The 27,991-nt window shown below is 53.4% G+C and overlaps 1 protein-coding gene across 7 annotated transcripts in view; it reads right to left on the bottom strand.

Moving 5' to 3' along the window:
* OPCML (opioid binding protein/cell adhesion molecule like) overlaps positions 1-27,991 on the bottom strand; it is a 265,593-nt gene that overhangs the window by 77,676 nt on the left and 159,926 nt on the right. For 3 of the 7 annotated variants that reach the window (XM_086765986.1, XM_086765988.1, XM_086765992.1), the window contains one exon: positions 17,514-17,598. In XM_086765986.1, coding sequence (XP_086622112.1) covers positions 17,514-17,598 — 85 coding nt within the window. The other 4 variants (XM_086765990.1, XM_086765991.1, XM_086765989.1 and 1 more) reach the window with 4 other exon arrangements.

Raw genomic sequence — 27,991 nt, 5'->3', positions numbered from 1 at the left:
GCTCAATACAAAGAAAAATACTCCAGTTGGTAAAAGATGAAGGAAACTTCTCTCATCACCTTTCCTATTGCAGGCAGCCCAGACACTCCTAGCAACTTCTACCTGCCAGCCTTGGGAAACCTTCACATTTGATGTCCCCGTACCGCACGTTCAAAGAGGGGGCATCCCTGGGAGAGCGGAGAGGCGACGCCAGTTCAGCCGCCAAGGGCTGACAGCAGCAGAGAGGGAAGCGCCAGCGCTGGAAAGGCTCTGTCAGAGTTATCCAGGCTCTCATCCAGCTGGGGCAGGCCCCGTTCTTTGCTGTATTCTCCGGTGCTCTATCAAGTCAAGTTTTAAATAGCTCAGATGATGGAGTGGACTGCGTAAGCTTCAAGATCTCGCCAACAAGGAGGATTTCTTCCTCTGCAAGATCATTTATTCCCTAACGGTACATCTCATCTCAGCTTTTGCCCTCTTCAGCCTCTCCTCACCTTCCATCCCGATGGACAAATGGACCTGTCCTCCTGTCGCACTCTTCAGCAAACACCTTCACCCATCGAGGCATGGGGACCACCCCCGGCGCTACCGAGCCAGCCTGAGCCAGGAGAGGGAGGAGCAGCAGCGAAGTGGGGAGGTGAAATCCTTTCCTCCCAAAACCAGCCATAAGGTAAATTATTTGGGTACCTTCTCCGCTCCAAAGGGGAACACACCAAGATATTAGTGAGGTTGACTTAGAGCCACAAAGAAACATGGCTGACCAAGCACACCAGCCACATGCTTGCTTACTTGTTCTTTATTTTTTTTTTTTTTTCCCCTTAACCATCTGCCTGAAAAAAGCCTCACCATCCCTTCTCATTACCAATCACTCACATCAGCCTCCCAGGAAGCACTCTGGGGCCACTTGACTATGAACAGGGCGCTAAACGCACGGCAGAGGAGGATGTATTAACATCTAATAAGAGTGATAGACGATGTGAACCGCTCAGGCACTCCAACTCAGGTACTCATGTCAGGTACTGCAGCTAATTTAAAATAATAATAATAACAACAATAATAACAACAACAGCAGCCACCTTCATTTTCCAAGTCAATTGATTCCTCAGCAGGAATGCCACCTTGACAGATTTATTTTGATCGAATTGTCTAATTGAATACAGTTCTTGTTTCCCTTCACTTTGTGACCTTTCACGCCTGTGAAATAAATGCAATTTGGAGAATTATCCCTCAGCAGCAAACTCAGCTCTTCCAGGGCTGGGGCGGCTGCTTTTCGTCTCCAACTTGCCAACAAAATGCTCTCAAAAAGAGGCACCCAGTTCTGGGTGTTATACCACTATTTCTCTTCACTTCCACGTTGAATAATGTTAAATAAAGGAAAAAATACAGGTGGTTTGCAAGAAGCACAACCAAATTTTACCTTCTGCCTATTCAGGTCCTCAGCATTTGCTGCACTGAGCCTTCTTCCAATTTATTGGAAGAAGTTTTGCTCCCAGCCCTGCGATGCTACAAGAATAAGATGCACCATCCCCTTTCCTTCATCCCGGAGAGACACCGGGCTTCCATCACCACCAGCCCTTCATGATCCCGGGATGCTCTGGTGGTGCCAGACACGAGGTGACGCTTCCCATAAATTTCACAAGAACGAGTCTCGAAGATTAAAAATAACTACACCGCGTCCCTCGCAGACAAACGTGCTGTCTGCGCGCCAAGAGAGGTCCTGGTGAGCAGAGTTGCAGCTGAATCTTTTATAATAATATCAATCAATATTAAAAATGTATAGCCTGCTCAATTTTTAAAGCATCTTAAATTAATCTTTAAACACAACTATTTTGCTTAAACCAAAGGCTTTTGGTAGCCTGAGAATAGTATTTCCGTCTGTTCCCCCGGGTTCGTGTCAGGTGTCTAGGAGAGGTCTAATAAGTAAGTAAATAATATACATCCAGCACAATTCCCTAGAACCACAAAAGGGGGGAAAAAACGCAGAACTTACTACTGAATTCGTTATTGACTTAGCAGCAAGAACATCTTTATCTGTGCAGGATGATCGGGCCTATCAAGAATATTAAAATAGCTCAATCTGCCGGGTTCAGGCTGGATAACGAAGATGGCTGCTATCCCTGGAGACTAGGGTGGAACAGAAGAGAGGGATGGGGGTGAAGGAAAGTTGGACGGAACCCACCTGATCCTCTCCAAAACACACCCAAGGGAGTCTAAACCAAACAGCAAGGTTTGGGCGATAACCCCACGCTTTCCATGGGCTGCCCCACGGCCGGTGGCATTGCAGGAGCTTCCCGGGTGCGGGAAACGCCGCTCAGGCAAGCGGTGAGCTTCCCAGTGACAGTGTCTCTGATATTCAGGGGAACGTGGCATTTCTGATGGCGAGACTTCTGCCTCACTTGCCGTTTAACGTTAAGAGCCTTGTACAGTCAGCAGCGTTTAAAGAGTAATGACTGTTTTCATGGTAAATGCTCTGTTAAATAACCCAGGATTATTGTGTTGTGTTATTGCATATATAAAATGGCATTTCAAAAAAAATAATAATTGTTTTAGAGCTAATTGATGTTTTTAACCGGCTCCGTGCATGGAATTTTTATTTGGTGGAGGGACAAGCCGCTGTCAGGAAGGCAGGAAGGCTTCGACCTCCCAAATTCATTTGCAGGGTCTGTCTGGTTCAGGTGCTGCCTCTAGCCGAGCGACGGAGAAAGTTCAAGCCATCTGCTCTATAACGCAAAAGGGAGGGAGCCAGGCCAGGGCAAAATCCCACTGCAGGCACTGGCAGGCATCTCCGTGCCCTGAACCCGAGGGTTCGCCCTCTGGTGCCCAGCACAGGAGCATCCCTTGGCCACGCACGGTCAACAAGACACCGGAGAGTCATCACACGCGGTCGCCCTCCTCACCGCGCTCCCGGGGCCGTGGCCTCGAGGCCAGACAGAGCCACCCCCGCCACCTCTGGGAACCTCCTGCCCGTCACGCGGTTCTTTGGGCACCCACCAGCACCCCACCACGGCGCTCCCCCGCCGAGCTCTGCGCAGAGAGAGCTCGAGCTGAACAATTTAATGGTTGCCCAGAGCCCAAACGCCCCGTCTACGCCCCTTGCACTCCGCAGGCACTTCGGACCGCAATCAAAGAGCAGAGAAAGCGCTCTTGGTTTTCAAACCCAGAGCCTTTGAGCTCCTCCGACAGCGGCAGCCTCGCTGACCCTTGTCTGGAGGCTTGCGGGGTACTCAAGCAGTCGGCGGCTTTGCAGAGGCAGTGACTTTTGGGATGTGGAGTTAATAACACAAGCGAGCATCTCAGCGTTGCCGGGAGGGAGAGCAGGGCCATCAGAGACCGCAGTTAAAAGTCTCAACCATCTCCTAAGATCTCCACGTCCGGACAAGAGTCTGGTGCCAGCGCACTCGGATCACAGGGCGAGAGCGGGGGGCTGTTCCGCAGCTCCTGGAGGGGACACGCTGGGTCACTGGGTCTCACCCCTCGCAGTCAGGCGGCCAATTCATCCAAACGGGTCCGCAGCATCTCTCTTCCACATACCGGCCCACCGCAAACCGCCTCACAACGGCTTATAACAAACCTGTAGTGCAGAGTCCAAAAGCCACCACCTCTGACTCATCACAAGAAAGGAAAGGAGATTAAAGTCGTCACCGTGGCCCGGACCCTTGCAGCAGCGAGGAACTGAAGTTCCCCGCTCCTCCAGCACGGGAAGGACAGCACAAAAATAATTGGACTGTGAAATCTATCTAAGGGAAGACTGCCAGACCACAAGCCTGCTGGTTTGAAGTTGCTCCTCACCCTTCAAAGTCACTCCCGCGCCTGCCTTTGCCAGGATGCCTGCCTCGCGTCACCTCCCGGGGTGGATCCCGCGCTCTGCCCCAGACCCGGCAGCTCGGGGCTGGCCAGACTCACCCATTGCTGCCCCACAACGAGAGTTGCCACCTTCCACTGCTGCCTTTCCCGGCGCCCAAAGCTGAGTTTGACTGGATAGTCTAGCAGATGGCACCTTGCGTGGGGACTCACAGAGAGGTGACAAAAGCAGTCTCCTCCCTTAGCATCACCCCACGCACCGCGCACATCCCATGATGTCACAGCGGCGATGCAGCCCGTGAGATGACGGCTAAATCCAGCTCTAACACTACGAGCAACACCGTATTGTGCACACACACGGACTCCATAAAACAAGAGACAGAAGCGAGATCCTGAGGTCAAAACCTTCTCACCCCTCATTTTCCCCCAACCTCATCCTCAGCAAAAGCCTGAGCAACCTGTCCCCAATTCCTCTCAAGGACAGGGCAACCCTCCAGTTCACTCTTTTCAGAGCAAGTCTTTTGTGGGTCCTCAGGCTCTGCCTGAACCCTCTCCCTTCCTCGGAGCCATCCGGACCCCGGGAGGACGCTGCTCTCATGGGTTACACCTCATTACCACAACCGCAACGTCAAACCCTACCTCTCTATCCCCTCAGCATCCGTCTCCGCCGTATCCAAGTGTCTCAGATGACTGGGAAAGGTCCCTTTGTGTGTTTTCTCAACCCTTGGCTGCACAAGTACCATTTAATCAAGCCCGGTAACGAAGCACAGCACGGTCTGTGCAGCCACCGGCGGGATCAGCGCAGCCTGAACGAGAGGCAGGGGCCAATCCCTCTGCCCGCAGGTGACAACGGGGACAGGAGGAGCCACGGGGCCGGGTACCTCCGTGACGCTCCAAGGTCTGAGCATCCTCAGACTCCCAAATAATCCCATGGGCACCTCAGCTGTAACATTCGTATACGCAGCGCATCCCAAAGCCCTCACCTACACGTTAACACCGTGGGATATTTACTTCTCCCAGGTCCCTATCTCTCTTTGACCCTCAGTAAAAGCAGCACGCTCCACCTCAAATCCGTGGCTTTTCCCTCTTCTCCCTCAAATCTGCAAGTCCTGGAGATGTGATTACACAAAGATCTCTTTGCTATGTGCCTGCACGGTGCCTGTCCCAGCCTCTAGATCCTACTACGGTATAAATAACGACTATCCCTCACTCAGCAATACAATGAAACGCTTGCTTGGTACTAAAAATTATTTAAAATTCATACCTACATTGGGAAATTATTCAGTAAACTCTAATTACTTATCAAAAGCAAGGATCATATTTTTAAGGAGAGGGAGCGCCCATAAATACAGAGCCATAAATAAGCTGCTACTCAGTAGCACGAATTAATTTGTATTTAATTGCTAGAAATTGCTATCAATTACTAAACATTCCTTGCAGAATAGGCAAATTCTTTTAAGAACAATTTCAATTGCTAATTGGAAGGATTTTTTTTTTTTCCCCTTTCCTTCTTTCTCATCCCAGTGCAGGAGACATCCATCCCACCCAGTGAGGCTCTGCACTTGGTGGGATCTGGGCTTCTAGGGGGCAGAGGGAAACGCATAAGGAGCTGCTCAGGCTTCAAGAGGTTTTACCACCTTTGGAAAAACACTGAAGGCAGGAAAATTGGTGGTGAGAAACCTCTCCTCATACAGGAAGGATGGCGATTCCTTGCAAAGGATTGGAAGAAGGGAGCTGGAAGTTGCACATCCAATGTGGACCCAGGGAGGGAAGCACCTCCCAGGGACCGTCCATCTCCGCTGCACGCGGGGCAAAACACTCAGCTAGAGCCAAGCCACGCCAGAGCCTGCAGGGAGCCTCTCTGCACCGCTCTGCGCCTCTCCAGAGCTGGCGAGGCTGCAGTGATGCTCCTGCATCTGCCCCACAGCATCCCTGGCCACCACGTCCCCACGCTGAACAGCCCCGGTATCACTTCCGACTCATTTTCTGTCGTTTTCTGCTTTGCTGTTGGCATGACATCCTACCAGCACAGTTAATTGCATCCGCGCTGAGTGTGAAGGACAGGCTGATCCCCGCAAAGAGCCGGTGGCCGCGCAATCCATCCCGCTGCTCTCGCAAAACAGCATCCCTCCCATCTTCACCCAGCATCCCCGACGCGAGGTCAGACTGACGGCCCGCAAACATCTCCCTGATCCTCGTTGCCCAAGCAGAGACTATAGAGAGTCCCCAAAAAGTTAGCTGGAAGCACAGAATGCAAAATAAATGTTTGCCTACGAAGTCTGGGCGGACCTCTGCTTGCACCAGGCGCAGAAAGCACTCCAAAGCCCATCCAAAACTGGAGGCACAAGTATATCCATGGGTGAGAGCGGATGGGAAGCAGGGGAGAGTGCTGGGAAGAGCTGCTTGTGTCTACAGCTTAAGAAAAGTGAGATCTGGGGTCTCCAGGCCTGTCAATCCAACGTCGAGGCATCACTCCATCACCAGTCCCCCCAGGACCGGGCTGCCAGTCACAGGGAGGCACGCGCCAGCCGTGACAAGCAAAGCAAACGACACGCGCATCTCCCGCTCGCAATAACAGCCCTTCCGTGCCTAATCCCTCATATTTGATGCCGATCTCTTACCCTGAAGTGTTGTCAATGAGGATTTAATTTAGTGCTAATTAGACAAATATTGCATGTTAAACATCCATTGATTATTAAGAGACAGAAAGCGCGGTTTAGCTCTGCAGCGCGCACCGACACGCTGTATTATATCTGGGATGAGGCTGGTGAACGTCTCGCTGTTTCTAATCATCAGTTAGTAATTAACGTCCAATAACTTGTAACTTGGTTTATCATTATAGATTTAGGAAGGCAGTAATGGTACTGTATGCTAATTAAATATCAATTGATTATTTAAAGCATCTAAAGATTTAGCAGCTAGGTAATAGAGATACACAGTTGTTAAACTTTAATAACCGTCACACAGCATTCTCCTGTACTATCAAGGTAGTGTTTAATGAAAGAGAGCATCGCTCCTGAAGATAAGTTTTGGAAGGCATTTTCAAAAGTGCCTGGTGGGATGCAAGCCCCTAGCCAAGGACCAGAGTCCTCCAGCTGTGGAGGAATAGGAAATTTAAAGACTCTGCTTTTTAATTGAGGTGAAGCTCCAAGCTAAGTGAGGCGCCCAAGGTCACAGCGAGAGGCGGTGGCAGAGCCCTAGACGCTCCCGAGCTTCCCATCTGACATTCTGCATCTCAACCTCATCCGAAAACCTGATCAGAAGAGACACATGCGAGAAGCTGAAGTCTGGAGCCACCTCCCTCTAAATAATAACTGGAAAGGAATCAATAGATGTCCAGTGGCATTGCAGAAGCCCGCTACTCCCTCGCCCACAGCGCCCAGGATGTCCCTGTGGTCCTCAGATGCCATCTGACCCCAGGCCCAGCGCCAAGGATTTGGGAGGGTTGGGAGGAGCATGCTCCCTTCCTTGTGTGGGAGGAAAAGAAAGATGAGAGGCAGAAGCCCTGCATCTGAAAGGGAGAAGATAAATGGCTTCTGAAGGGAAATAACCTGCTGGACTCAGTAGGTTTGGCAGCACCCTGCTAAGTGCAGCATCAGTCTCCAGAACCAGCTGCAAGCTCAGCAATCGCAGGGCGAAGCACCGGCTCCGGAGAGCGGGGCCGAGCAGACATCAGAGCTCCTGCCCAGGGACAGCCCGCGGGCAGGACCGCGCTGCCTCGGCCACCCTCGACGGCTCCCGGCTCGGGGCGGTGGGCCGGATGCGGCCAACGGGGAGAGCCAGCACCTTTTTGTAAGGGAGCTGTATCCCACAGACAGGCTGGCCCCATCACTGATTTACCAGGTAATAAAAGCAAAATCAAGGAAAATACTCCAAGTGGACCTCTGAGAGTCTGCAGCCTCGGTTATAGAGTCTGGGCAGGCCCCGGCTGCCTCTTAAAACCTTCTCTTCTGCGTGAAGGGTCTCTGCACAGTGAGCGGGGAAAGGGTTGGTGCGCTCTGCCGGGGGGCGGCTGGCTCTGCGGCGGGGGCCGGAGCGTGACATCCTCCGCAAGAAGTGGACAAGTACCGCTGCATGGGAACACCGTGGAAAAAGGGCGCAGAAGACAGCAGGATGAGCCCAGCAGCCTGGCAATTCCCATTGCCTGGAAGGAAAACCAACTCAACCTTACAGACCGGAGAATACGCTCCACTCCGGACCTTCTCGCGTGGGCCACCATCAGTATAAAACAAAACATCAGCAACTGCACATTGGTACTTCAGAAGCATTCAGGGTTCTTGGTGGCATCCCAAAATGCCAGGTCATATTGGTCTGGGTCTCAAAAGCAGGGAAGCACCTTACAGCGGCCAGCCCACGTCTTTACAGCCTGCTCTGGGTGGCTTTTCCCACCTTAGGTTTCCCCTCGGCTCGCAGGGCAGTAGCAACAGCCTTGCCTGGCCACCATCTGAGGTGTCTCCTGCTTCCCCTGCAGCCACAAGGCTCGTTACACTGTCATACAAGGGATATTGGATGAGTCTGACACAATTTCTCCTTGACAGATCTCCGCTGGCGGTGGCATAGCTCCTTGCCCCTTCCTAGCTGATCGCTAAAATTTTGCTTGATTCTTTAGTCCAAAGCTTTCTCAGGATGAAACGCAAGCGATGACCTAGAGCCGTTTCTCCTGTATTCACCCTTCCCCGGTGCTCTGGAGCATCCCCTGCCCTCTCGGATGACGAGCAGCATCACTCCAGCCAGTCCCCCGCAGAGCCAAGCGGGAACGACATCGGCCCAGGCAATTTATACAGGAAACCCAGTAAGAGAGTAGAGCAGACCAGAGAGAGACAGAAACCCCTCTTAAAGAGTTTTGCAGCAGAGTTTACCCGTGCTGCAGCAGGCAACAAAGAGAAATGTCAAGAGCAATGAGACAAGGCAGGGGAAGCATCGCAGCGGATAAAGGAGTCTTCAGGTATGAGACAAAACCAGCTTTGGAAACCTTGCAGAAGTGAGTTTAAAGTCTCTGGAGGAAATCAATTGAGAGTCTGTCACTTGGTGTCAGGATAACTTTCTGGACAGCTCTCAGAGCTCGTTAAGCTCTTGCTCGGGCTGCATTTGAGCTCCGGTGGCAGCGCTGTCTGCTAGCACAAGCGGAGAAATGAGAGATGAAAAAGACCCGCCAAGTCCACACGGCCTCTCCGTTATCCCTCCAGCATCCCTCACCGCGACCCGCGACGCCCCGGCAGCAACGGGCACGGGGAGCTCGGCTGGTGTTGCTCCAAGACACGTTCCCTCGGCGAGGGGCAACGCACCAAAACCGGGCTCCTCCTGCCTCAAAACTGGGGCTGTGGTGCCCAGGAGTTGACAGGCGCAGGGTGGGAAATGCGCAACAAGACGCGACGCAGGCGGTCTTAACGGTGCCTTGGCATCGCGCTCTACGGCTCCGGGAAGAAACTAGCCGCTTCCCCCACAGCAATCATTCCATCAAAAGCCCTGCAAGACTCCCGCTGTTCCCACCAGCCCTGGATCCCTAACTTTAATTAAGTCCAAACAGCCTTCTCGCAAGAACAAGGGAGGAGAGGGTGACTCAGACCGCGATGGGACCAGCCAGCGTAATTATCCTACAGTTAAGAATATTAATTTAAAACAGCCCTCCCCTCAGTTAAAAAAAAAAAAAAAAAAAAAAAAGCCAAACTAATCAATTCCACTTAAAGGAATATGTGGGGATACGGAGCAAGAGCAGGGAGGGTGACGGAGGGAGAGAGGGGATGCGACGTGAATGCTAACAGCTTCCTGCCGTGGCCGTTGCCGCAGTAAGCCCCGGGCCTGGCTGCTTCCACCAGTTTCTTCGAGTCTCCTTGGAAATGGGCTCAATCTTCTCCTCTACCTGCTGCTGCATCAGAGCAACTCCTGCGAGCGCACAAAGGGCTTTAAATCTCGGCTTTAACTGCCTTGATTGAATTAAATGCAACAAGAGGGTAAAGCAGCCTCTTCATTTAAGGTATAAGCATGGAGGCTTTCTCCTCCGCTAACGGCGCTCTCCCTCTTTCCGAAATGATGAGTTGCTTATGGGTTATGCTCTTTAAGGAGAAAAAAAAAAAAAAAAAAAAAATTCGTCTGATAAAGTGGGTTATAAAACTGGTGGTGGTAATAAACGGAGAGCAAGGAGCCTGACGCAAAGCCGGCAGAGGAGGCAGGAACCGCTGTAGGGATGCAATATCCCAACTGTGATTAACACACGACCGTGGGTGACGGGAGCACAGGGCGGCACTCGCTGCGCTGAACCCGTGACGCAGGGGACGTGGGGCAGGGCTGTGCCCAGGAGGGGACCCGGGCGGCAGCGGGGAGGGGATCGATGAAGGAGCAGCTGGCTCCAAGGTGTCAAAACCGAGGGAGGAGAGGTGCCAGGCAGCATGACACCGTCTTGGCTGCGCTCACCACACGGGACAGACCGTGGGCTGCCACCAAGGAGCGGAAGGGGACGAGGCCAAGCGCCGACATGACACGATGAGTACAGCCTTGCAGTCACTGCTTATCCTCCCGCAAGACCGAGAGCTGCAGGGAAAAGGCATCTCGCGTGCCCGGGTTCACGCTGGGGAAAGGAAAGATTTGGGGAAAACCCAGCACGGAGAGACTCTGCAGAAAGGGGCTCGGTGGAGGAAAAAATTATGAGACATTCAGGGCCACAACTGCCTGAAAAACTCTACGCCATGTCACTCCAAGCCCGATCTGCGAGGACCAACTCAACCACAGACTCATCGTGGAGGGTGAGGAGCTCAGCTCCCACCTCTCCTTCCAAAAAAAACCCCACACTCATCCTCCTTTCTTGGGACTTGCTTGCCTCTCTGCAAAACAAGGGTAACAGCAGCACGCGGCCGCAACGTAGAGTGGGACGCACTACGAGAAGGTGCCCTGGGAGCATAAACCATTCCTTTTTATCAGCCTCCACTATTATGACATTAATGCCACCTCCGCTGGCAGGACGGATGCTCAGGTGCCCAGAAACCACCCCTGGCTCTTTCCTGCCCCTCCGCCCGAGCGGGGCAGTCTGTCGGCAAACGCCCCCGAGAATTACGGCCGGGTTCCCGGGCGCAGGCACGGCTACCGGTTCCTTTTTACGAGCCTTCGTTGTTATTACCACCTATTTCTTTTTACATTCCTGCCAAAATACCAAACATTAATCTCCCTCGCTCCCTGCAGGCAAAACATGGGTAATTGGATTTATATGGGTTAGAAATTTGTTAGATTTTTATATATACACACACATACAGAGAAAATACAAATAAATAGGAGGTGGGGGGATGCACTGTCCCGATGTGACTGGTCCTGGGACTTCGTACTGAAGACCCCTTGCATCTCAGGTCCCTGCATCCTCACATCCCCGCGGTCCAGCCAGCTGCACTGATTTAGGAACTCATCCCACAGCGCTGAACCTTCGTGCACTAGGAGTCACCAGTCATGCCTTTTTCCTTGGTTCAACCCTTTCCAACGTTCCGTTCTTCCCTTTACTCATTCCTTTCTGATCCTACACCACAATCATTGTTCTCATTATCCTCCCCCTCCATGGAGAAGCAGATTTTGAGAGCCATTTGTATCCTGAGGAACAAGTCCATCAAGTCAGTACAGTTGTGCAAACAACTCATTTTAAGCAAATATTGGGAAATATTCATAGGAAAACAGAAGCAGGATAGGCGAGTATTTAGCACTGAAGATCCAACCTTGAAGGGTTCTGTCAGGGAAGACGAGACCTACGCATCGAGTCAAACCTGCAGTAAACAACCCATTACAGGCTAAGAACTGTCAGCAAGGGCTGCGGAGGGAATTATTTTTCTCATTAAAAAAGAGAAAAAGAAGAAAAACTGGAGCATCCTAACCCTCAAAAGCTGCTTGCAAGGACGGAAAAAGAAGTGATAGTCACCAAATCAGATATTCCTTATGAACCGTCTGCTCAGCTGTGGTATCTCAAGATTATCGCTTAAAACAATATGTCCAGCTGTTGTAAAAAGCATCCGCGGTTTAGGGCTGGGAAACGCGAGGAGGAGGCAAACTGTAAGAGCAGCCAAGAAAAATAGAGAAACTCTTTGGAAACTGGGAGCGTAAAAGACAGCCGCGGTGCCTGGGTTTCATTTTGCGGCGTTAACACCTAATCCTTTTCCAGAAACAAAGAGCCGAGCTCCCGGAGCAGCGTGGGTGAGCCGGGGGAAGGATGGCGATTCCCGCTCGCCGTCCCGGGGAGTTTATTACGCTTGCAAAAAGATCTTGTGCATCCTATAGCGAGAGGATTACCAACAGTTCGGTCTCATCCCGCGGAGCTGAATACCACCGCTTGTAACTATTTCTGGCGTGTAGAGCTCAAAAATTTCACGTGGGGGTTGGCTTTTTGTGAGGCAAGAGGACCTTCCCAAGGCTTGCGTCTTGGAGAGGTGATGGTGAGCGCCTCCTCCTCCCGCTGCAGAGCTGGACCGGCTCGCTGCGCTCTCCAAACCAGGTTTTTCTGAAGCAAAACCCCAGTGCTCTGGTTATGCTCTCCACGGCTCTCCGCCGCTCAAAGTAAGGCAGGCTAAAGCCCTGACGGGGACATCAAGGGCAAGAAGAAAAGCTTCTACAGGTATGTCAGGGACAAAAGGAGGCCCAAGGAGAATGTAGGCCCCCTCCAGAAGGAAATGGGTGACCTGGTTTCCCGGGACGCGAAGAAGGCTGAGGTGCTCAATGACTTTTTTGCCTCAGTCTTCACTGATATGGGCTCTCGTCACACCATCCAAGCTGTGGAAGACACAAGCAGGGACTGGGAGAATGAAGAACCGCCCACTGTACTCGAAGAGCAGGTTCAGGAACGTCTGAGGAACCTGAAGGTGCACAAGTCCATGGGACTTGATTACATGATTCAAAGGGTCCTGAGAGAACTGGTGGATGAAGTTGCCAAACCACTGGCCTTTGTATTTGAGAAGTCGTGGCGGTCTGGTGAGGACCCCGATGATTGGAAGAGGGGGAACATAGCCCCCATTTTTAAAAAGGGGAACAAGGAGGACCCGGGCAACTACAGGCCAGTCAGCCTCACCTCTGTGCCTGGCAAGGTCATGGAGCAGATTCTCCTGGAAACCATGCTAAGGCACATGGAGAGCAGGGAGGTGGTTGGTGACAGCCAACATGGCTTCACCAAGGGCAGATCGTGCCTGACCAATTTGGTGGCCTTCTATGATGGGGTGACAGCATCAGTGGACAAGGGACGAGCAACTGACATCATCTACCTGGACTTGTGCAAAGCTTTTGACACTGTCCCGCACGACATCCTTCTCTCTAAACTGGAGAGACATGGGTTTGATGGACGGACCACTCGGTAGATATGGAACTGGCAGCATCTCCTCCCCTGATGCCAGTGAGGGCGATGGCGTGGCGGGGGGCTGCGAGGCTGCTCCAGCCCCACCAAGGTGGGAAGGGAGGTTGGGTACTGATTACCATCTGTGCTCCGGCAACAGCCTGGGGTGGAGGGAGCTCCCCCGCAACCCCCCGACCTTTCTCCATCCACCCTCCCAACGGCCGCAGTATTACAGTGAAATTAGCGGGCACTGTAATTATAAGTATCGGGAGCAGATAAGACAAGTTAAATATCAGCTACCTAGGGAGAAATTATTATGCCAGCCGGGAGGATCCAAATGCCAGAATCCACGGCTGTAATTTCACCCAGTCGCCAATTACGGCTCCGCCGCGCAGCCAGCTCTACCTTGGAAACGGCAGGTATATATTTAGCTGCTTCGGAAAACTTTTTGGGGTAGGAAGGGGAGGGAGGGAGCAGCGGCGGAGCAAGTCCTCGCTAATCTGCTCTTCGCTAATCCCCACGCCCTCAGCATCTGCACGCAAAAAAAAAAAAGCCGCGCGCTCTTCCCACGTCGCAGCAAGGATTTAACAGCAGAGACGTGGCTGCGGGAACGCTTCTTGTCTCTACCGGTTGCACGGCGGCCAGCGAGTGTCACAACCCCCGTTAACAGGTAGGCAAACTGAGGGCCGGCAGTTTAACAGAAAAAAAGAGGCCAAAAAATCTGATTTCCCGATTTCCCAGACCTATGCCCAGGGACTGGGGTCCTGCTGGCTCTGTTTCACCGAGGCCTCGTCGTGCGCTGGGAAATAGACTGCGGTAGATGACTACACACACACACACACAAAAAAAGAAAATTAGCCTTGTCAGAAATAATTAAAACTATAATTGCAAAAATAAATGGAAGAACGGCATCTCGTGATGTTTCAGTCTGGCTTTGTATTTTTAATTGGAATTGTTCTCGTGCTCGCTAATTGACAAAGCACAGCCAGTCGCAGAGGCTTGGATGGGAACGAGCAAAGGTGCCATCGTCTTTTGGTCTCCTTCGTGGACAGACAACGAGGGAGGACACAGGCTTGCCAGAAGCTAACGGAAAGGTGGAGGGGGATTTGACTTGAAAATCTGCCTTTAAATACAGGAGGAAAGCATCTGTTTATTGTTTAGTTTAGAGAAAAGCCTAGTTCTACACGCCTAATATTTCTCCTACAATCCTAGCGCCGCCTATGAACACCCACTGCTGACAAACAACCGCTGCCGGGTCCATTTTACAGGTGGGGAAACTGAGGCAGGGAGCAACAGAGGGGCCTCCTCGAGTCCTGGTGCCCCTGTCACAACAGCTAAGGAGAAAACCCAGCACGCCCTGCCTACCAGCTACTCCCTCTAGCCACTGAAACACACTCTCTTCCCCTTAAAAAAAAAAAAAAAAAAAAGCCAATATTTCTTAAATACAGATAAAACTATAAAGCCTTGAAATTTTGAGCAGCTGTTGTTTTATGTCTTTATGAACTGTGCTGATGCCTGTTATAAAAGGTCGGTTTGCTGGCGGCGCAAGCGATATGATCCCATTTACTCTTACAGCCCCATCTTTAACATCCCTTGAATATTTGCCACGGAAGCGGCGTTACCTGCGGTTCGGCCGCCTCCGCGCTCCGGCTCAAACCCCGGCAGCCCTCTGCGACAGCCAAGGTGCTTTCAGGACCAGGATGCAGTTGGGATAGGACACAACCCAAGGGGTTTTTAGCCAGGATCAGCCCAGTGGGATTGCTAACGGTGCTGGGGACCTGCCAGCGACGCCCCTACGGCAACCTAAGGGATGGATGCCCGTGCCCCGCGGCTCACAGGGCACGCGGCCAAGCGGCGTCGCGCGGAGAAAGCCGAGGCTTGCTGGCACTCTTCCCAAAAGCAGAAACTTAATCCTCGCTTCCACATCAAATCCCAGCTGGGAAATTAAAAAGTGACCTTTCTCCAACCTCCCCGGCGGTTACCAGTATCTCCGTGTTCCGTTTCGCATCCCAAACTGGTGGGTACCAAGGGTTACTGGTGCCATACAGACACCTGCCCAAATTCACGGCAGAAGGGTTTTATATCACAGAGGCAGCTCGATTTTCTTTTTAACAGCACACAGAGAATTTGCAAACTGCCTTGAGTTCCCCAGAGAGAAGAGGTGCATGACTGTTACGGGAGTTGTTTATTCTTATGATAAAAAGTAGTCAATTATCAACAATCTCTGTTTAAAACAGAGAAATCATTTGCTGCTGAACTAAACGGCCTAGAAGTTGCCTGTAGATGGAGCCTTAGTTTCTGCAAGAACGACGCTGAGCCCTCGGAAAAAGGGTTGAGAGCTGGAAATGGAAGCGCCCAAAATCCAATACAGGAAAACCACAGCCAGCCTGGAAAGCCTCCCGCTTTCCTCCGCCGCCTGCGCGCGGTTCTGCGCTTGCTCCTGTCTCCTTTCCGCAACGCGGCGTGCGGTTGAGCAGCTGGGAAAGCCGAAAGCATCCCGTCACCTCCGCCGAAGCCGGGGAGGCTCGCGGGATCAGCCCAGCTCGCAACCGGAGAGCAGCCCAGTATGAAACAGGATGGGGGAGGACCTGGCCCCTCCAGACCTAGCAGGATTGCAGCTAATTCTGCAAGCACAGTAAAAAAAAAAAAAAAAGCCCCACACTAGACATCACAAGCATCATCCACATGGAAAGACTTCCCAGGGCAGTTTCCCATCCCTGGCTCTCCGTAGGGTCCTGCAGCCTGCCCATAAATAAGAGACACATCCTGGAAACGCTCCGCTTTCGGACTGCAACCCGCTGTCGATGCTGAAACCCCTTTGGGTCGCTGCGCACGACGCCTTGCCCACCCTCCAGACTCAAGGGAAGGCGGAAAGCTGCTCGCTACCCCGAGGGGCAGGGAAATAGGGGTGGGAGAGATCTGGCGGGGGGCAGTTTTGGGAAACAGCAACGCGAGATGAGGAGAACGGAGGGGAAACGGGAGCCGGAGGCCGGAAACCTCACTGCGGCAGGGAAAAGCTAAACTTGGGAAGAAAAAGGGAGAGGGTGAGAGGATGGAAAAGATGCACTGGAGAGCCTGGGCAGGACCAGAGGCCGAAGAGGGACACGGGTAGAGAGCAAGAGCTTTTAGGGCAGGGGGGGTTCTCTCAGCGCTGGCACTGGGAGTCCCACCGGGGGATGCAGAGTTTCTTACAACAAAGCTAAAATACCCCATCGCTCCGGGGCCTGCTGCTTCCCAAACAAGCACAGAAAAGAGGCCAGAAGCTTATAAAAACAAAACAAAACAAAACAAAAAAAAAAAAAAGGAGATCCAAGTCAGCCCTCTGCTGGCAGCCGGCTCAGAGAGCCCCACACCCCCCGCTTCACCAGGGAGGCAAATTCAGAGAAGGAGGAAAAGTGCACCAAGGCCAAAGGCACATCTCTGGGGGATTGTCTTCTCTCCTTTAACTGCCTCGCTCGCTCCAGCTCCGGTTAATCATCCTTGTAGCCCAATTACGACAAAGAGCACAAGGAACCGGCAGCCCTCTGCTCTCCCGCTGCGTCACGGCTCCCAGTTACGCGGGGTGCCGACAAGCGCACCCCTGGCCGGGACCGAGGAACGGGGATGCGTTTGGCAGAGGCAGCATCCCAAAAAAGTCAGGCGGGCACCGTGCCGGGGGGCAGGCAGGCAGACAAGCAACAAGCCTCCCCTCCACAAAAACCACGCCGGCCAGGGAAAGCCTGCCCGATCCCCTCCCGCTCCCCCCGGGTGCTCTCTGCTCATCCAGCCACGCTGCTGCGATGCCTATCGAGAGCGCAGGCAATGCACCACCTACACCCGTAAACTCATTCGGGGAACGGAAAAGGGACGCTCTGCCGTATCGCGCGGCATCGGAGCGGCCCATCCGCGTATCAGCTGCCTGCGTTTCTCCTCCAGCAAACAGCGTTAAGGTAAAGCATCCATCAGAATTCATAAGATGCACCCCTGAAGTAAAAGATTGATTTGATATTAACAGATTCGTGCGGAGACTATAAAGCGATCGAAGCAAAAACACTGACACCTCGGAGGCATTGCAGCCCTGGAAACCCACTGGCATCCTGGCACTGGCATGGACCCCCCGTCCCCTCCCCTCCCACACAGCCACACGCACGGAGACAACTTTGGGAACGCTGGGCAGTGCTACCTCCCTGTCTGCCACCTAAACCCCTTCGTCAGCTCCTCGTCTGGCACCCGCAGCCCCCCGCCAGCACCGGCGGCAGGTTGCCAGCCCCGAGCAACGCGTCGCGCAGCACCGCACATCTGCCCACCCCAAACCATCGCCACGATGGGGACGAGCCCCTGGGACACCTGCGAAGTCTCCAGTGGGTCCCAGGACCCTCGGCAGCTCCACTCAGCACACAGCATCCCTCGAGAACCGCGACAAGGACCCCCCCGGTGCCCCCCAAAGCAGAAACGCAGCTGCTCCTACCTGAGCGTGGCACTCTCCCCTTGCCGCACGGTCACGTTGTCCATGGCTTTGGGGAAGGTGGCATCTCCGCTGCGCACGGGCACTCCTGCGGGCACAAGGAAGAGCAGCCTGAGACAGAGGACGACCAGGCACCTCCAGGGCAGGGCCAAGCACCCACCGACCCCCATCCTGGGCAGCGGGGACTTTTCCGACAGGCAAAAAACACACCCGACGAGGCCAGCGGGAGCGAAAAGGGGATGGGGGCAGAGAGAGGAAGGAGAGGGTGCGTGTGTGTGGGGACGGAGGGGAGCAAAACCGGCGGGGCGAGCGATGCGGAGCTCCACGGAGATCAGGAGAGCCCCGGGCAAGGCAGCCTGCGAGCGCTGAGCCTGCCGAGCGGCATCCGGAGGGAGTCCCCAGTATCCTTGGGTGAGGGAGGAGGACGGGAGGGCCGGAGGGAGGAGGAGGAGGAAGAGAAGGTGCAGAGCAAGAGATGAAGGTCACGGATGCGTGTCTGCTGGAGACGCTACTTTAAGATTCAGTTGGGCACGCGCTGCGGAGATCTGGCATCAAAAGTTTATAACCCAAGGAGGCGGCTGTAAAAACGGGCTGGGAGGCGGGCTGTTTGCCGGCCGTTGCTCTTTTCCTTCAATAATAGAGGGAAAAGGAAAGTAAAGACTTAAAAAAAAAAAAAAAAACACCAAAAAAACACCAAAAGCTCCCCAAAATGCTGATTCTATCACAAGATCGAAACTTCCCCGCGGAGCTGCAGGCGACGCTGTCCCCAGTGATGCTCCTGGGCTCCTCCGAAAAGTGGGGCTCCGGAGTGACCCCCCCCCAGCGCAGGCGGCTCTTCCCGGCTCCGGTTCAGCGCAAAAGCGGGGAGGACGGGGCGCGGGGGAGCGGAGGCGGCGGCGGCGGCAGCATCCCAGCCCGGCGGGCCGGCAGCATCCCCGGGCGGAGCGCAGGCTGACTTCCCGGGGTTGTCATGGCAGCGGCTCCATCACTGACCGGCACTTGGTCTCCCGCACCCAGCCGGCACCCGCAAAAACCCCACACGCAGGCGGGGAGCGGAGCGGAGCGGCGCACGCCTCGCACGCCAGCCTTTAACCCGCGCCGCGCCGCGCTCCTGCGAGCACAGAGGGACCGCAGCTCCCACCAGCCACGGGGACCCCCCCTCCCCACACCCCCTTTAACCATTATCAACCCCCACTTTTCTCACGCCACGCACACAGCCCCCAAAGAGCGGCAGGATGCCGCTTCACCTGCCCACCCCGACCCCCTCGCTGATGCTGCATCCACCTGATGCCGCATCTCCCGCCCCACTGGGACCCCTTGCTCCCCTGGGGCTGGGCAGCGGGGTGCAGAGAGGGGCTGGGAGGCTGCCTGCAGGCAGGGCAGCGAGGAACAGTGTCCCTGTGCTCCTTGACACCAAGATCACTGCAGTAGGAAGGTTTCCACCTCACCGGTCACAACAAGGCAGCTCCTGGCACCAGCAACAAATTTCCTCCTCTGGAAACACCCAGAGACCACCATTTACCTCCTCAAATAGCAACTGAGGCCACCAAGACCCCAGTGACATCCGAACACATCTACCTCCGCGCCTACAAAACAAAACCAACCTCAGGCTGCCGTCTCCCCGCAGTGTGCTGTGCCCAAGCCGAGAGAGGCTGGACCTCAGCTGGGCCCCTTCCTCCAAAAGGCATCGGCATCTTCTGCCGAACTTACCATGGGGAACCTGCCACCTTCCCGGGGCTAGAGGAGAAGCCAGGGAAAGAGTTTTAGCTATTTTGGGACCCCAACCTCATTCAGAGACCCACACACAGCTGCTAAAATAGATAAAGAGGTTTTGCAAGGGTTTTTCAGTCATCCCAAGCCCAACTTTCAGCACAGCAGGTCCTTTGTATGCAGCGGTGTGACACAGCGACCCTAAATACACCGCTAGCCACGGGCTAGCACCGCAGAGACGTGTGCTGGCTCCCGGCACCAGCTATGGCTGCAGGCACCAGAAGGATGCTCACTGCAGCTTGGATAAATAGGACAACCTGGCAGTCCAGGGAAGCATCGGGAGAAAAGCAGGGCTGAGTTTCCCATCAGCAAGCTCTTCAGCTGCCGACAAGTTGGCTTAACCCCGAACACGCGGGTTGGCTGCTTCCTTCCTCCCCCAGCAGCCAACGCTGGGTATCCTTCAGGTGGAAGGACAGGGAGGAAGGACACCTCATCTTCTTCCTCATCCGCTCCCACCCTGGCACAGAGGAACCACATCTGCTGGCAGGGAGGGAGCAGCAGCAGAAAGGAGCTGCCCACCAGCCAGGCAGCTGCGGGATGAGCTCCAGGTAGGAAGATGCTGCAGGGACCAGGAGCTCTGCTGGGTAATATTTACCCCTTGGGACAGGGTTCTTCACCATGTTCACCTTAGGGACCACTTTGGGCATCCCACAGCGGGTGCAGGCAGCCAGAGCAGCTTCTTCTGGACCACCCCATCACAAACACCTCCCAGTTCCACCACTCTGGTGGACACCACCTCCTGAGTGAGCTGGCTGGCATCAAATGAAGGGAGCAAGCTGGGACATCGGGGAGAAAAGGGCAACGGAAAAAGAACCGAGAATCCAGGAGGCTACAAAATCAGGATGCAAGCACAAAGTCAGCAGACACAAAAGCAGAGCTGGTTTTGTCATCTAGACGGTTTGCAGACCTGAGGTTGCCTGGGGTATTCACGTGGGGTGGCTTCAGTTCAGGTCCACGTCTAAAAATATCGCCTGGCTGAGAGGGACTCGGAGACCGGCACAGGCCCTGGGGGCACCAGGCATATGGCAGCGGCAGATCCTGCTCCTCATGGTGACGTTAACAAGCCCTGACCTTCTCTCATCATCCCAGAGGCTCGGAAAGAAACTGAGACTGCAAGGACGAGTCCCTCCACCTCCCCATCTCTCGCCTCCCAGCCGATTGTCAATCTCAGCTTTTATTAGCGGTGCAGTTTGGCCTCCATCTCCCTTGGAGATTTCTCCCTCATTGCTCTAATCAGAAGCTTGCAAATGTCAAGAGTACAGGCCTGGAAGTAATTAGTGAGGGACCGGAGCCCGGGGGCCGCAGAGCTCAGCGGCACCGCGCCGGGGAGCAGCCTGCAGTTGCTGGGACCTACGGATGGCCATCCTGGATTTTATTCTCCGGCCTCATCGCTGCTCCTGGGTTATTTTCCCCTTCCCTACACAGCTCGGGGTGTGCCAAGATGGTCTCTGTGCTTCAAGGAGTCCAGCTCCCTCGAGATGAGCTGCAGTGAGGGATGGGGAGACCGCAACGACACTGGCAACCTATGCACTTGGCCAGCAAGTGTCACCTCCCCACTCACAGGTACCCTCTGGGACACTGCCTCTTCCAAAAGAGCTCCAAAGAGTAATTCCAGCTCCTTTTAAACAAGATATTCACACCCTATGGCCCTCCCACAAACACGCTGCCCGCACAGGGGAACGCTGTGAAGCACGGACATGGCAACTTCAACCACCAAAGTCCAAAGGGGAAAGCACATCCCTCAGCAGGCAGAGAAAACCGCGGATTTTCAGCAAAAATCACAGGAAATAGCTTGCTTTTCCTTTTTTTTTTTTTCCCCAAGATGAACTTTGGTGTCTCTAAGCCAGCCTTGTGCACCCAGGAAAGCAAAAACCCGGCAGAGCCGAAGGGGAGAGCGGTCCATGAGCTCATTTAATCAAAGAGCTGATCCTTGCTCCCAGGGGTTCAGCACTGGTGGCAGTGGAAGTTCTCCAGATCTCCCACCACAAACCGCAGACAAGCTTTTCAAAGGTGTCAGCTCCTCTCCAGCCCCCAGCTTTCAGACAGCTGCTCCGCGCTTTCCCAAACCGGGGGCTCTTTCGAGGCACCTCTCTCCCGGGGCGTGCGAAATTCCTGATCCCGAACATCTCGGCCACGCTATCTGCCTGAGGTACAGGTAACACCTCCGTCTTGTTGGTACCCTGCTACGTACAGATGGCGTCTGGGCTCGGGGCTATACGATTTTTAAGTAATACATTTCTGCGCTATTATCCCCTCCTCCCTCTTCTCCCACCTCCTCTTTCTCTCCCTCCTTCTCTCCATCTGTCCCTACCCCCTTCTCTTCTCCACCTTTTCTCTCGCACGCTTGCAGCTGCTAATTTTTCCCCAGCGCATTTGGCAACCCATCCCGACACCTTCTTCCCCCACATCCCGCCGCCCCGCTTCTTTGCTTTTCCCGTTTGCTGCCGAATATTCTCAATTCTTCACCCCAAAGCAAGGGCACGCACCGAGAGCACCGTGGCACGGATGGTTTGACCGCTGCCCAGCCGATGGCACGCACGCAGCTCTCCCCTCTCTGTCCCCCCGCCCCTCTCCAGCAGAATTTATTTATCCCACTTAATTTTTCCACTTGTTTTATCTTCACACTAAATCAGGCTTTCTCCGCAAACCGAACTTTTATTTTCCGTGCTGTTACATTTAATGCATTTTATCGCAGAAATTTAGGGGGAAGAAAAAAAAAAATAAAAAGCTGAGGTAATTGTGAAAAACATGCAGCCTATTCTTCAAATTGATCGCGGCGCTTGAGCTTGCCTGGGCGGAAAATGCAAACTGGAGACTCATGCTCCTTGCTAAGACCTCACTGCTGGACTGGGCTAGCAGTCAATGCCCAGGTAGCCACTCCCCCAGCGTCCTCGTGCCCTAAATGCAAGCACAAATCCTCTCCCATTCCCATAAATTCCTTCCAAAAGCACGCAAACCCAGCCCGGGGTCACGCCGACAGCGTGGCGAGGCAAGGTCGTGGCTCAGGAGGACCCGTGACGCCCGCTCGGCAGCGGCTGTGGCTTTTAATGGGATTGCTCCACACGTAATGCTCGGCGTGCAGCTGAAATCCCCGGCTGAACCACAGACACACGGCACGCTTAAACCGCTTGTAGACCTGACAACCGAAACTCAACAAGGAGGCGGCTCTGAAGACACCCACCTTGTGCGGTTAAGGGCAGCTTCCCCCGTTACACTGAATATTATAAAAAAAACCAAACCTCTGAAAACCCCCTGTGCTGCTCAAGCAGCCCTCGAAAGAGCTGAGACGGCCGGGTACAGCAGAACCGTGCCGAGCCGTCGCAACATCGCTCGAAAAGCTTGAGAGGCGAGGATTTCATTTTCCACCAGTACTTCTGACAACAAGCCAGGATTTCTTTTTTTTTTTAACTTTTTCTTTTTCCTAAGGAAAGCAAAATGCTAAGATCTTCTTTGCGATGCCAAGATTTGTTGTTGTCGCCGTTCCTGCTGGTATTTAGTGCGTTTGAGTAAGTTTTCCACTCCCACGGGGTCTTTCCCCTAAAAAACTGACCCTCGAGGGAAGGGGTGGAGGGGGCGATTACAGACCTGCGACGTTTTGCTTTGTTACCAAAACATTTCCATAGCCAAACACTCCAAAACCCTGCTGCACTGTCCAGTCCCTGCCGGCATCCATCAAAGAAATGCCCCCGGGAGGCCATTCCCAAATTTCCTGCATCCCTGAGAAGCAGAGGGAAAAATCAGACCTGGGGCCAAAAGGAGGGAATTGGGGCATCAGAGAAGAGAAATAAAGGGCAAGGGTGGGGGAGTACCTTCAGCTGGACATCCCGGGGGTGTCCATGGCAGCCTAGAGAAAGCCAAGCACCTGCGCTTGGGTCCCCACCACGCACGAGCATCTCACGTTCACCTCAAACCCTGTGAATGAGCCTGACTCAGGGCCAGGAGGTGGAGGAAGAAGCCACAGCAAATGTCCAAGTGCCCCAAGCTGAACCTGAACCACAGAGAGAGGGAAGAGGGAGAAGAACCAGGCCATGCACAGGATGGTAGTCTCCAACTGAGGACACTGGTCCAAGGGGCCAGCAGCACGGACAGGGCTAAAAGCATCTCTGAGCTGGAGGGGGTACAAGAAAGCTGTGCTGATGGGAAGGAGCTCTGACACCAAGGAGCCAAGGCTGGGTTTGACACCATTTCTCCACCGTTCATACCATATTCATGCACGTAATGACTTCTCACTGGGACAGGGCGTGGAGGCACAGTCGCATTCCCAAATTAGCCCAGGAGCAGGAGAAACATCAGAAAAGGGAATATTGACTACAAATGGATTGGCATTGCTGAACCTGGGCACGCAATGTGCGTTTGAGTCCTACCAGCCACTTCAGACCAGGAATGGAACACAGGAGCTGGGATTTACTTCTGCGTCTACCTCTGTCTCGCCCTGACCGTGGGCAAAGTAGGGAACCTCTCTGAGCCCCTCACCTTCCCTGCCTGCCAAGTGGAGCAGGAAATCTCTTCCCTCTCCTGGGAACATTACAAGGCTCATTTCACAGACTCTTGCAAAGCGTTTTGCGAGCTCTTAACTGAATGAATAAAAGAACAAATAAATAGATAGCACACAGCCCTGCTTATCCTGTTTCTAAACACGAAGCCATCACACAGCCTCTGGGCTTATTTACAAAATACAGAGTCGGAGAAATGATCAGAGCACTGTCGTGCCACCTACGCCAGATGCTGGAAAAGGGAAACGCCGCGCTCCTGGCTGTCCTGGGAGGCTCAGAAATGGTGTCCCCAGCAGAAATTCAGGTGGAAGGGAGGAAAACCACATCTGGCCACTCTCCTCAGCATGCACTGATATTTTCCACACCTGGATGGCACGAGAGCCATCCACCTCAGGGCTGGCTGGGCCAACACCACCCACTCCCACGCTGGGACCAGGAGGACCAGGCGTGCCCTGGCACCGGGCTGAGAACAGCAAACCCATCCCCAGCACAACACAGTCACAATCAACTGCGAGCCCTGAGAAAAATACGCCTGACTAATTACATCGAGATGAATGGGAACTTGAAAACCTGCATTCCCCTCCAAGCCAGGGCTTGGGCAGGTTTGGCGGTCGTGTTAAGCAGGTAAAGGTCTAAATACTTACTCTCAACCTGTCTGAACTACCCAGACGCTGCACATCTCAGGAGAAATAAAAATTCTCAGTATTTCCAGTCTTTCCCCTCTACAGCCAGTGCAGGTGATGTTTTTTTCACCTTTGAAATTCTCGCTTCTGAGGGCTGAAGCGAGGGGAAAAAAAAAAAAAAAAACAAACGAGGTGAGGGAAGGATCTTGGTTCCTGCAAGCTTTGGAAAACGGCCCTGGGAGTTTGATTTGAGCAGCGGGGAAACGCCAGCGCAGGTCCCACGCTATCTGAACCAGCGGATCTGCTCCCTGTGTGCCTCGCTGCCCATTTATTCCCAGTGGTACTGGGCACAACGAGATAAATATGCAAGTTGCAAAGCCGAGGTGGGGATGTGAGCATCTCCATCTTCCTAGGGCAGTTTTAATTCATCTTGGAGAGTCAACCTGGTCAGAGCCATTCACTTCTGACTCCAACCCAATTCTCTTCAAAGCCCCGGTCTGTCTGGATTCCGGGATTAAAAAAAAAATGTGTTTGCAGCAAACAGAACTAAGCATGCTTGATGAGGAAGAGTAAACCTTGGGGGAGAGTTTGACTGCAGTTTCAAAGGCTGAGCGAGGTTTCTGTACTCAGCGCTGACTCAGTTCTGCTCGCTGTCAGCAGTCCCTGCTCTCTCCAGGTTGCTGACAACCCGACAATCTCAGCCTCAAAGCCTGTTATCCCACTTTGCAGAGAGAACAACGAGGCAGGAAAAGATAAAGGAACCCAAATACCTTTGAGGAACTAAGAGACCTGCCCAAGGCCACTCTGGAAGCCCAGCGTCCCTCCGATGCGCACCATTCCCCCATGGACACACGGCCTTGGAGCATCCCAGGTTGCCACCGGCAACTGGCTCCTCCACCAACAAATTGCCCTGAGGCTCCTTCTACCATAGCACTCCAAAACGATCTCGACATGGTTGGTGCAAGACCCCAGGGTGGATTCATCCCCAGGTAAGAGCGTCAGAGGGCACGGCAAGCGAGAGCCCTCCATCACCTGCCCACCCAGCCGGCATCTCCTCACGTACCTTGTCACCAAAGCCAGCATTGGTCACGTTAAGCAGCTGGTGTAACATAAAGCAAAACGTCATGGAAAACACGAGCATTGCAGATGGGCGGCGTTTTCTTCCTAACTGCTTTATTTTCATTTATTTGCAGGTCTTTTTTTTTTTTTTCCTCCCTCCCGTCTCCTTCAACCCTTTAAACCTACCCCTGCCATTGTATCCGGCTCTGCGAGCCACCGTCCTGATAAGCAGCCGCTTGCTCACTTCTCCCGGCCCTCGCAGGCTCTCCTATTCATTGTTGTTTCTCTGTCGCTACAAATTGGCACTTCTAAAAGAGATTTCCAGGCCAAGCGTTAACCCCCTCCAGAGCCCAGCCACATAAACACGCGCGTTATTTGTCAAAACGAGAGGAAGGCAGTCAAGCTGTAGGGAAATTTAAGCGACTTGTCGGAAACAAGCACCGAGGAGCGAAGGCGGAGGAGCCGAGACAGACGTCTCCAAGTGCCACAGGACCTTCTCTCTTTCTCCCAGCCCTGTCTTCAACCGAAACCCTGAAATCCCCCGTCTGCCCGATAAATCAGCGAACGCAGGCTCCCTTTCCGAGGCAAAAATAGGCCCCAGGAGCCCTGACATCGCGCGGCCATATTTAAGCACAAAACAAGGTTTCCTCTCGTTGCAAATTCCGGTCCAAGCTCCTTTTAGAAAAAGGTTTATAGAGGTTTTATTTATTGTCAACTCCTGGATGATAAAACGAGGCCGGAACGAGCCCTATTTATTTCCCACCCTCGCAGGAATCGGAGGGGCTGAGACGTGAAACAAATGAAGGGCTCCGGCGCTGACCCTGGGCTCCCGCCGGTTTGCAGACCGCCGGGTGATTATTTTATAATAGCTGATAGCATCTGTGATTTAATGCAGCTGTTAGAAATTAGCAAGGACTCCATCGAAAGCGTCCCAGTCACTCAGGATAACAGGCTAATAAATCATTCCCCCAGTGCTCCGTGGCATTTATGGTTCTATTTTAGAGATGCAAAGCATAGATCCGGCTGCTCTCCCGGATTTATTTTTATTTATACTTTTAATAATGCAATTAAATAAATAAATTTAGGACGGTGTGGCTCTGTTGCCAAAAACAGCGCCGACGAGAACTTCCCCTGCATGACTTCCCTTCGTTATATTCTTCCCACCAGCCAATTAAACGGAAAACGAATGGCTCCAAGGCTCCTCCAAGATATTGTTTCCTATGCACGGGGTGAAGATCTCGCACCGCTGAGATCCAGGGGAGGCAGGGAGGGAGAGGGGAGAAAGCTGCGGTGGCTTTCGCTCTCCTCTCCATCCAGATTTCCTCCCATCTCACCCCAATCCTGAATATCTCAGTGCCACGTTTCATGGAGGCACGTGCAACTGCGCTCACAGTTGTCCGGTCTTCATCTGGCCACTAAACTCAGCTTGATTAATTTTTTTGGCGGACAAGAGTAGAAAAGCAGCAATTTTGCCTTTATCTACCTATTGTGGCCAGAACCTGGACACTTAAAGGCCTCCCTGCAATAGGATGCCCAATGCCAGAGCAGACGAAAGGTCTCAGGAGGCCTGGCACGTCCTTCTCCACCGAACCACATCATGACACAGCGCGTCCAGCCCTGTCTACAGCCCTCCAAATAAAACCAAGGGAACTAAATTCTCCGCCCGAGATGATGAGCCTGGTCCAGACATCCCACTTCGGAGAGAACGGCCAAGGGAGCCAGGAGCACCGTCGCAGAGAGCAAGCTGATCACGTAGAGACAGATGTCAGCTCCAAAACCTTCCTCCTGCCTTGCTTCTGCCTTGCAGCATGAGAGAAGCGCTTTGCAGCATCCCAGAGATGCGCTGAGGACCAACACACCCGTCACCCTGCAGGCGACCGATCACCCCAGCGAGCCCAGCAGCCTGCCTCTGCCTTGACACACTCGTTTTCGCTTCTCCTTCATCTAAGAATATTTTCAGTTAACAAGGAGAAGGAGCCAATTTACTTCTCAGCCACGTACCAAACTCTGGTGTTCGCGCGTTTAGGAGAAGCCAACACCCAATAAAGTCTGCGCAGACTTCACTGGAGCTGAATCAGACTCTGCCGGGTCCATTTAAAATGCTCTAAGCATTTTCATCATCTCCTTCCTTTTAAGCAGAGTTACAGTCAGAAAAATTACTCTGCATCCACGACCCCAGAGGTTTCATATTTCTTCTCCTGCAGTGACAGTTCCCGACCACATCTGCTTAATTTACAAGTTGGGAGATAGAGTTGCTTTCCCTCCACCCCCTTAAAACCGCCAGCCCTGCAAATTCCTCCGGAATGGAAATACTCGCCTCCCTTTTCCCCAGCCCTGCCACCTCAGCGTGGGATATACAGCTCCAGGAATGGGAGAGGGAAACCCACCTGGCTCCCAATCCCGGAGCTGCAGGTTCTTCCCCCTGGAGATGAAGCGCTGGGTGCTCTCGCCACCTGCACCGCTGCAGAAGCGAGTAGGACGTGAGGATCCCCAGTGACAAAACGGAGATAATGCACAAAGCACCAGCAGAAAGCCA

The sequence above is a fragment of the Chlamydotis macqueenii genome, chromosome 24, assembly GCF_036417535.1.
Source record: "Chlamydotis macqueenii isolate bChlMac1 chromosome 24, bChlMac1.mat, whole genome shotgun sequence".
NCBI lineage: Eukaryota > Metazoa > Chordata > Aves > Otidiformes > Otididae > Chlamydotis > Chlamydotis macqueenii.
Note: the sequence above shows the minus strand (reverse complement) of the source record. Positions and strands in the feature narration are given on the sequence as shown.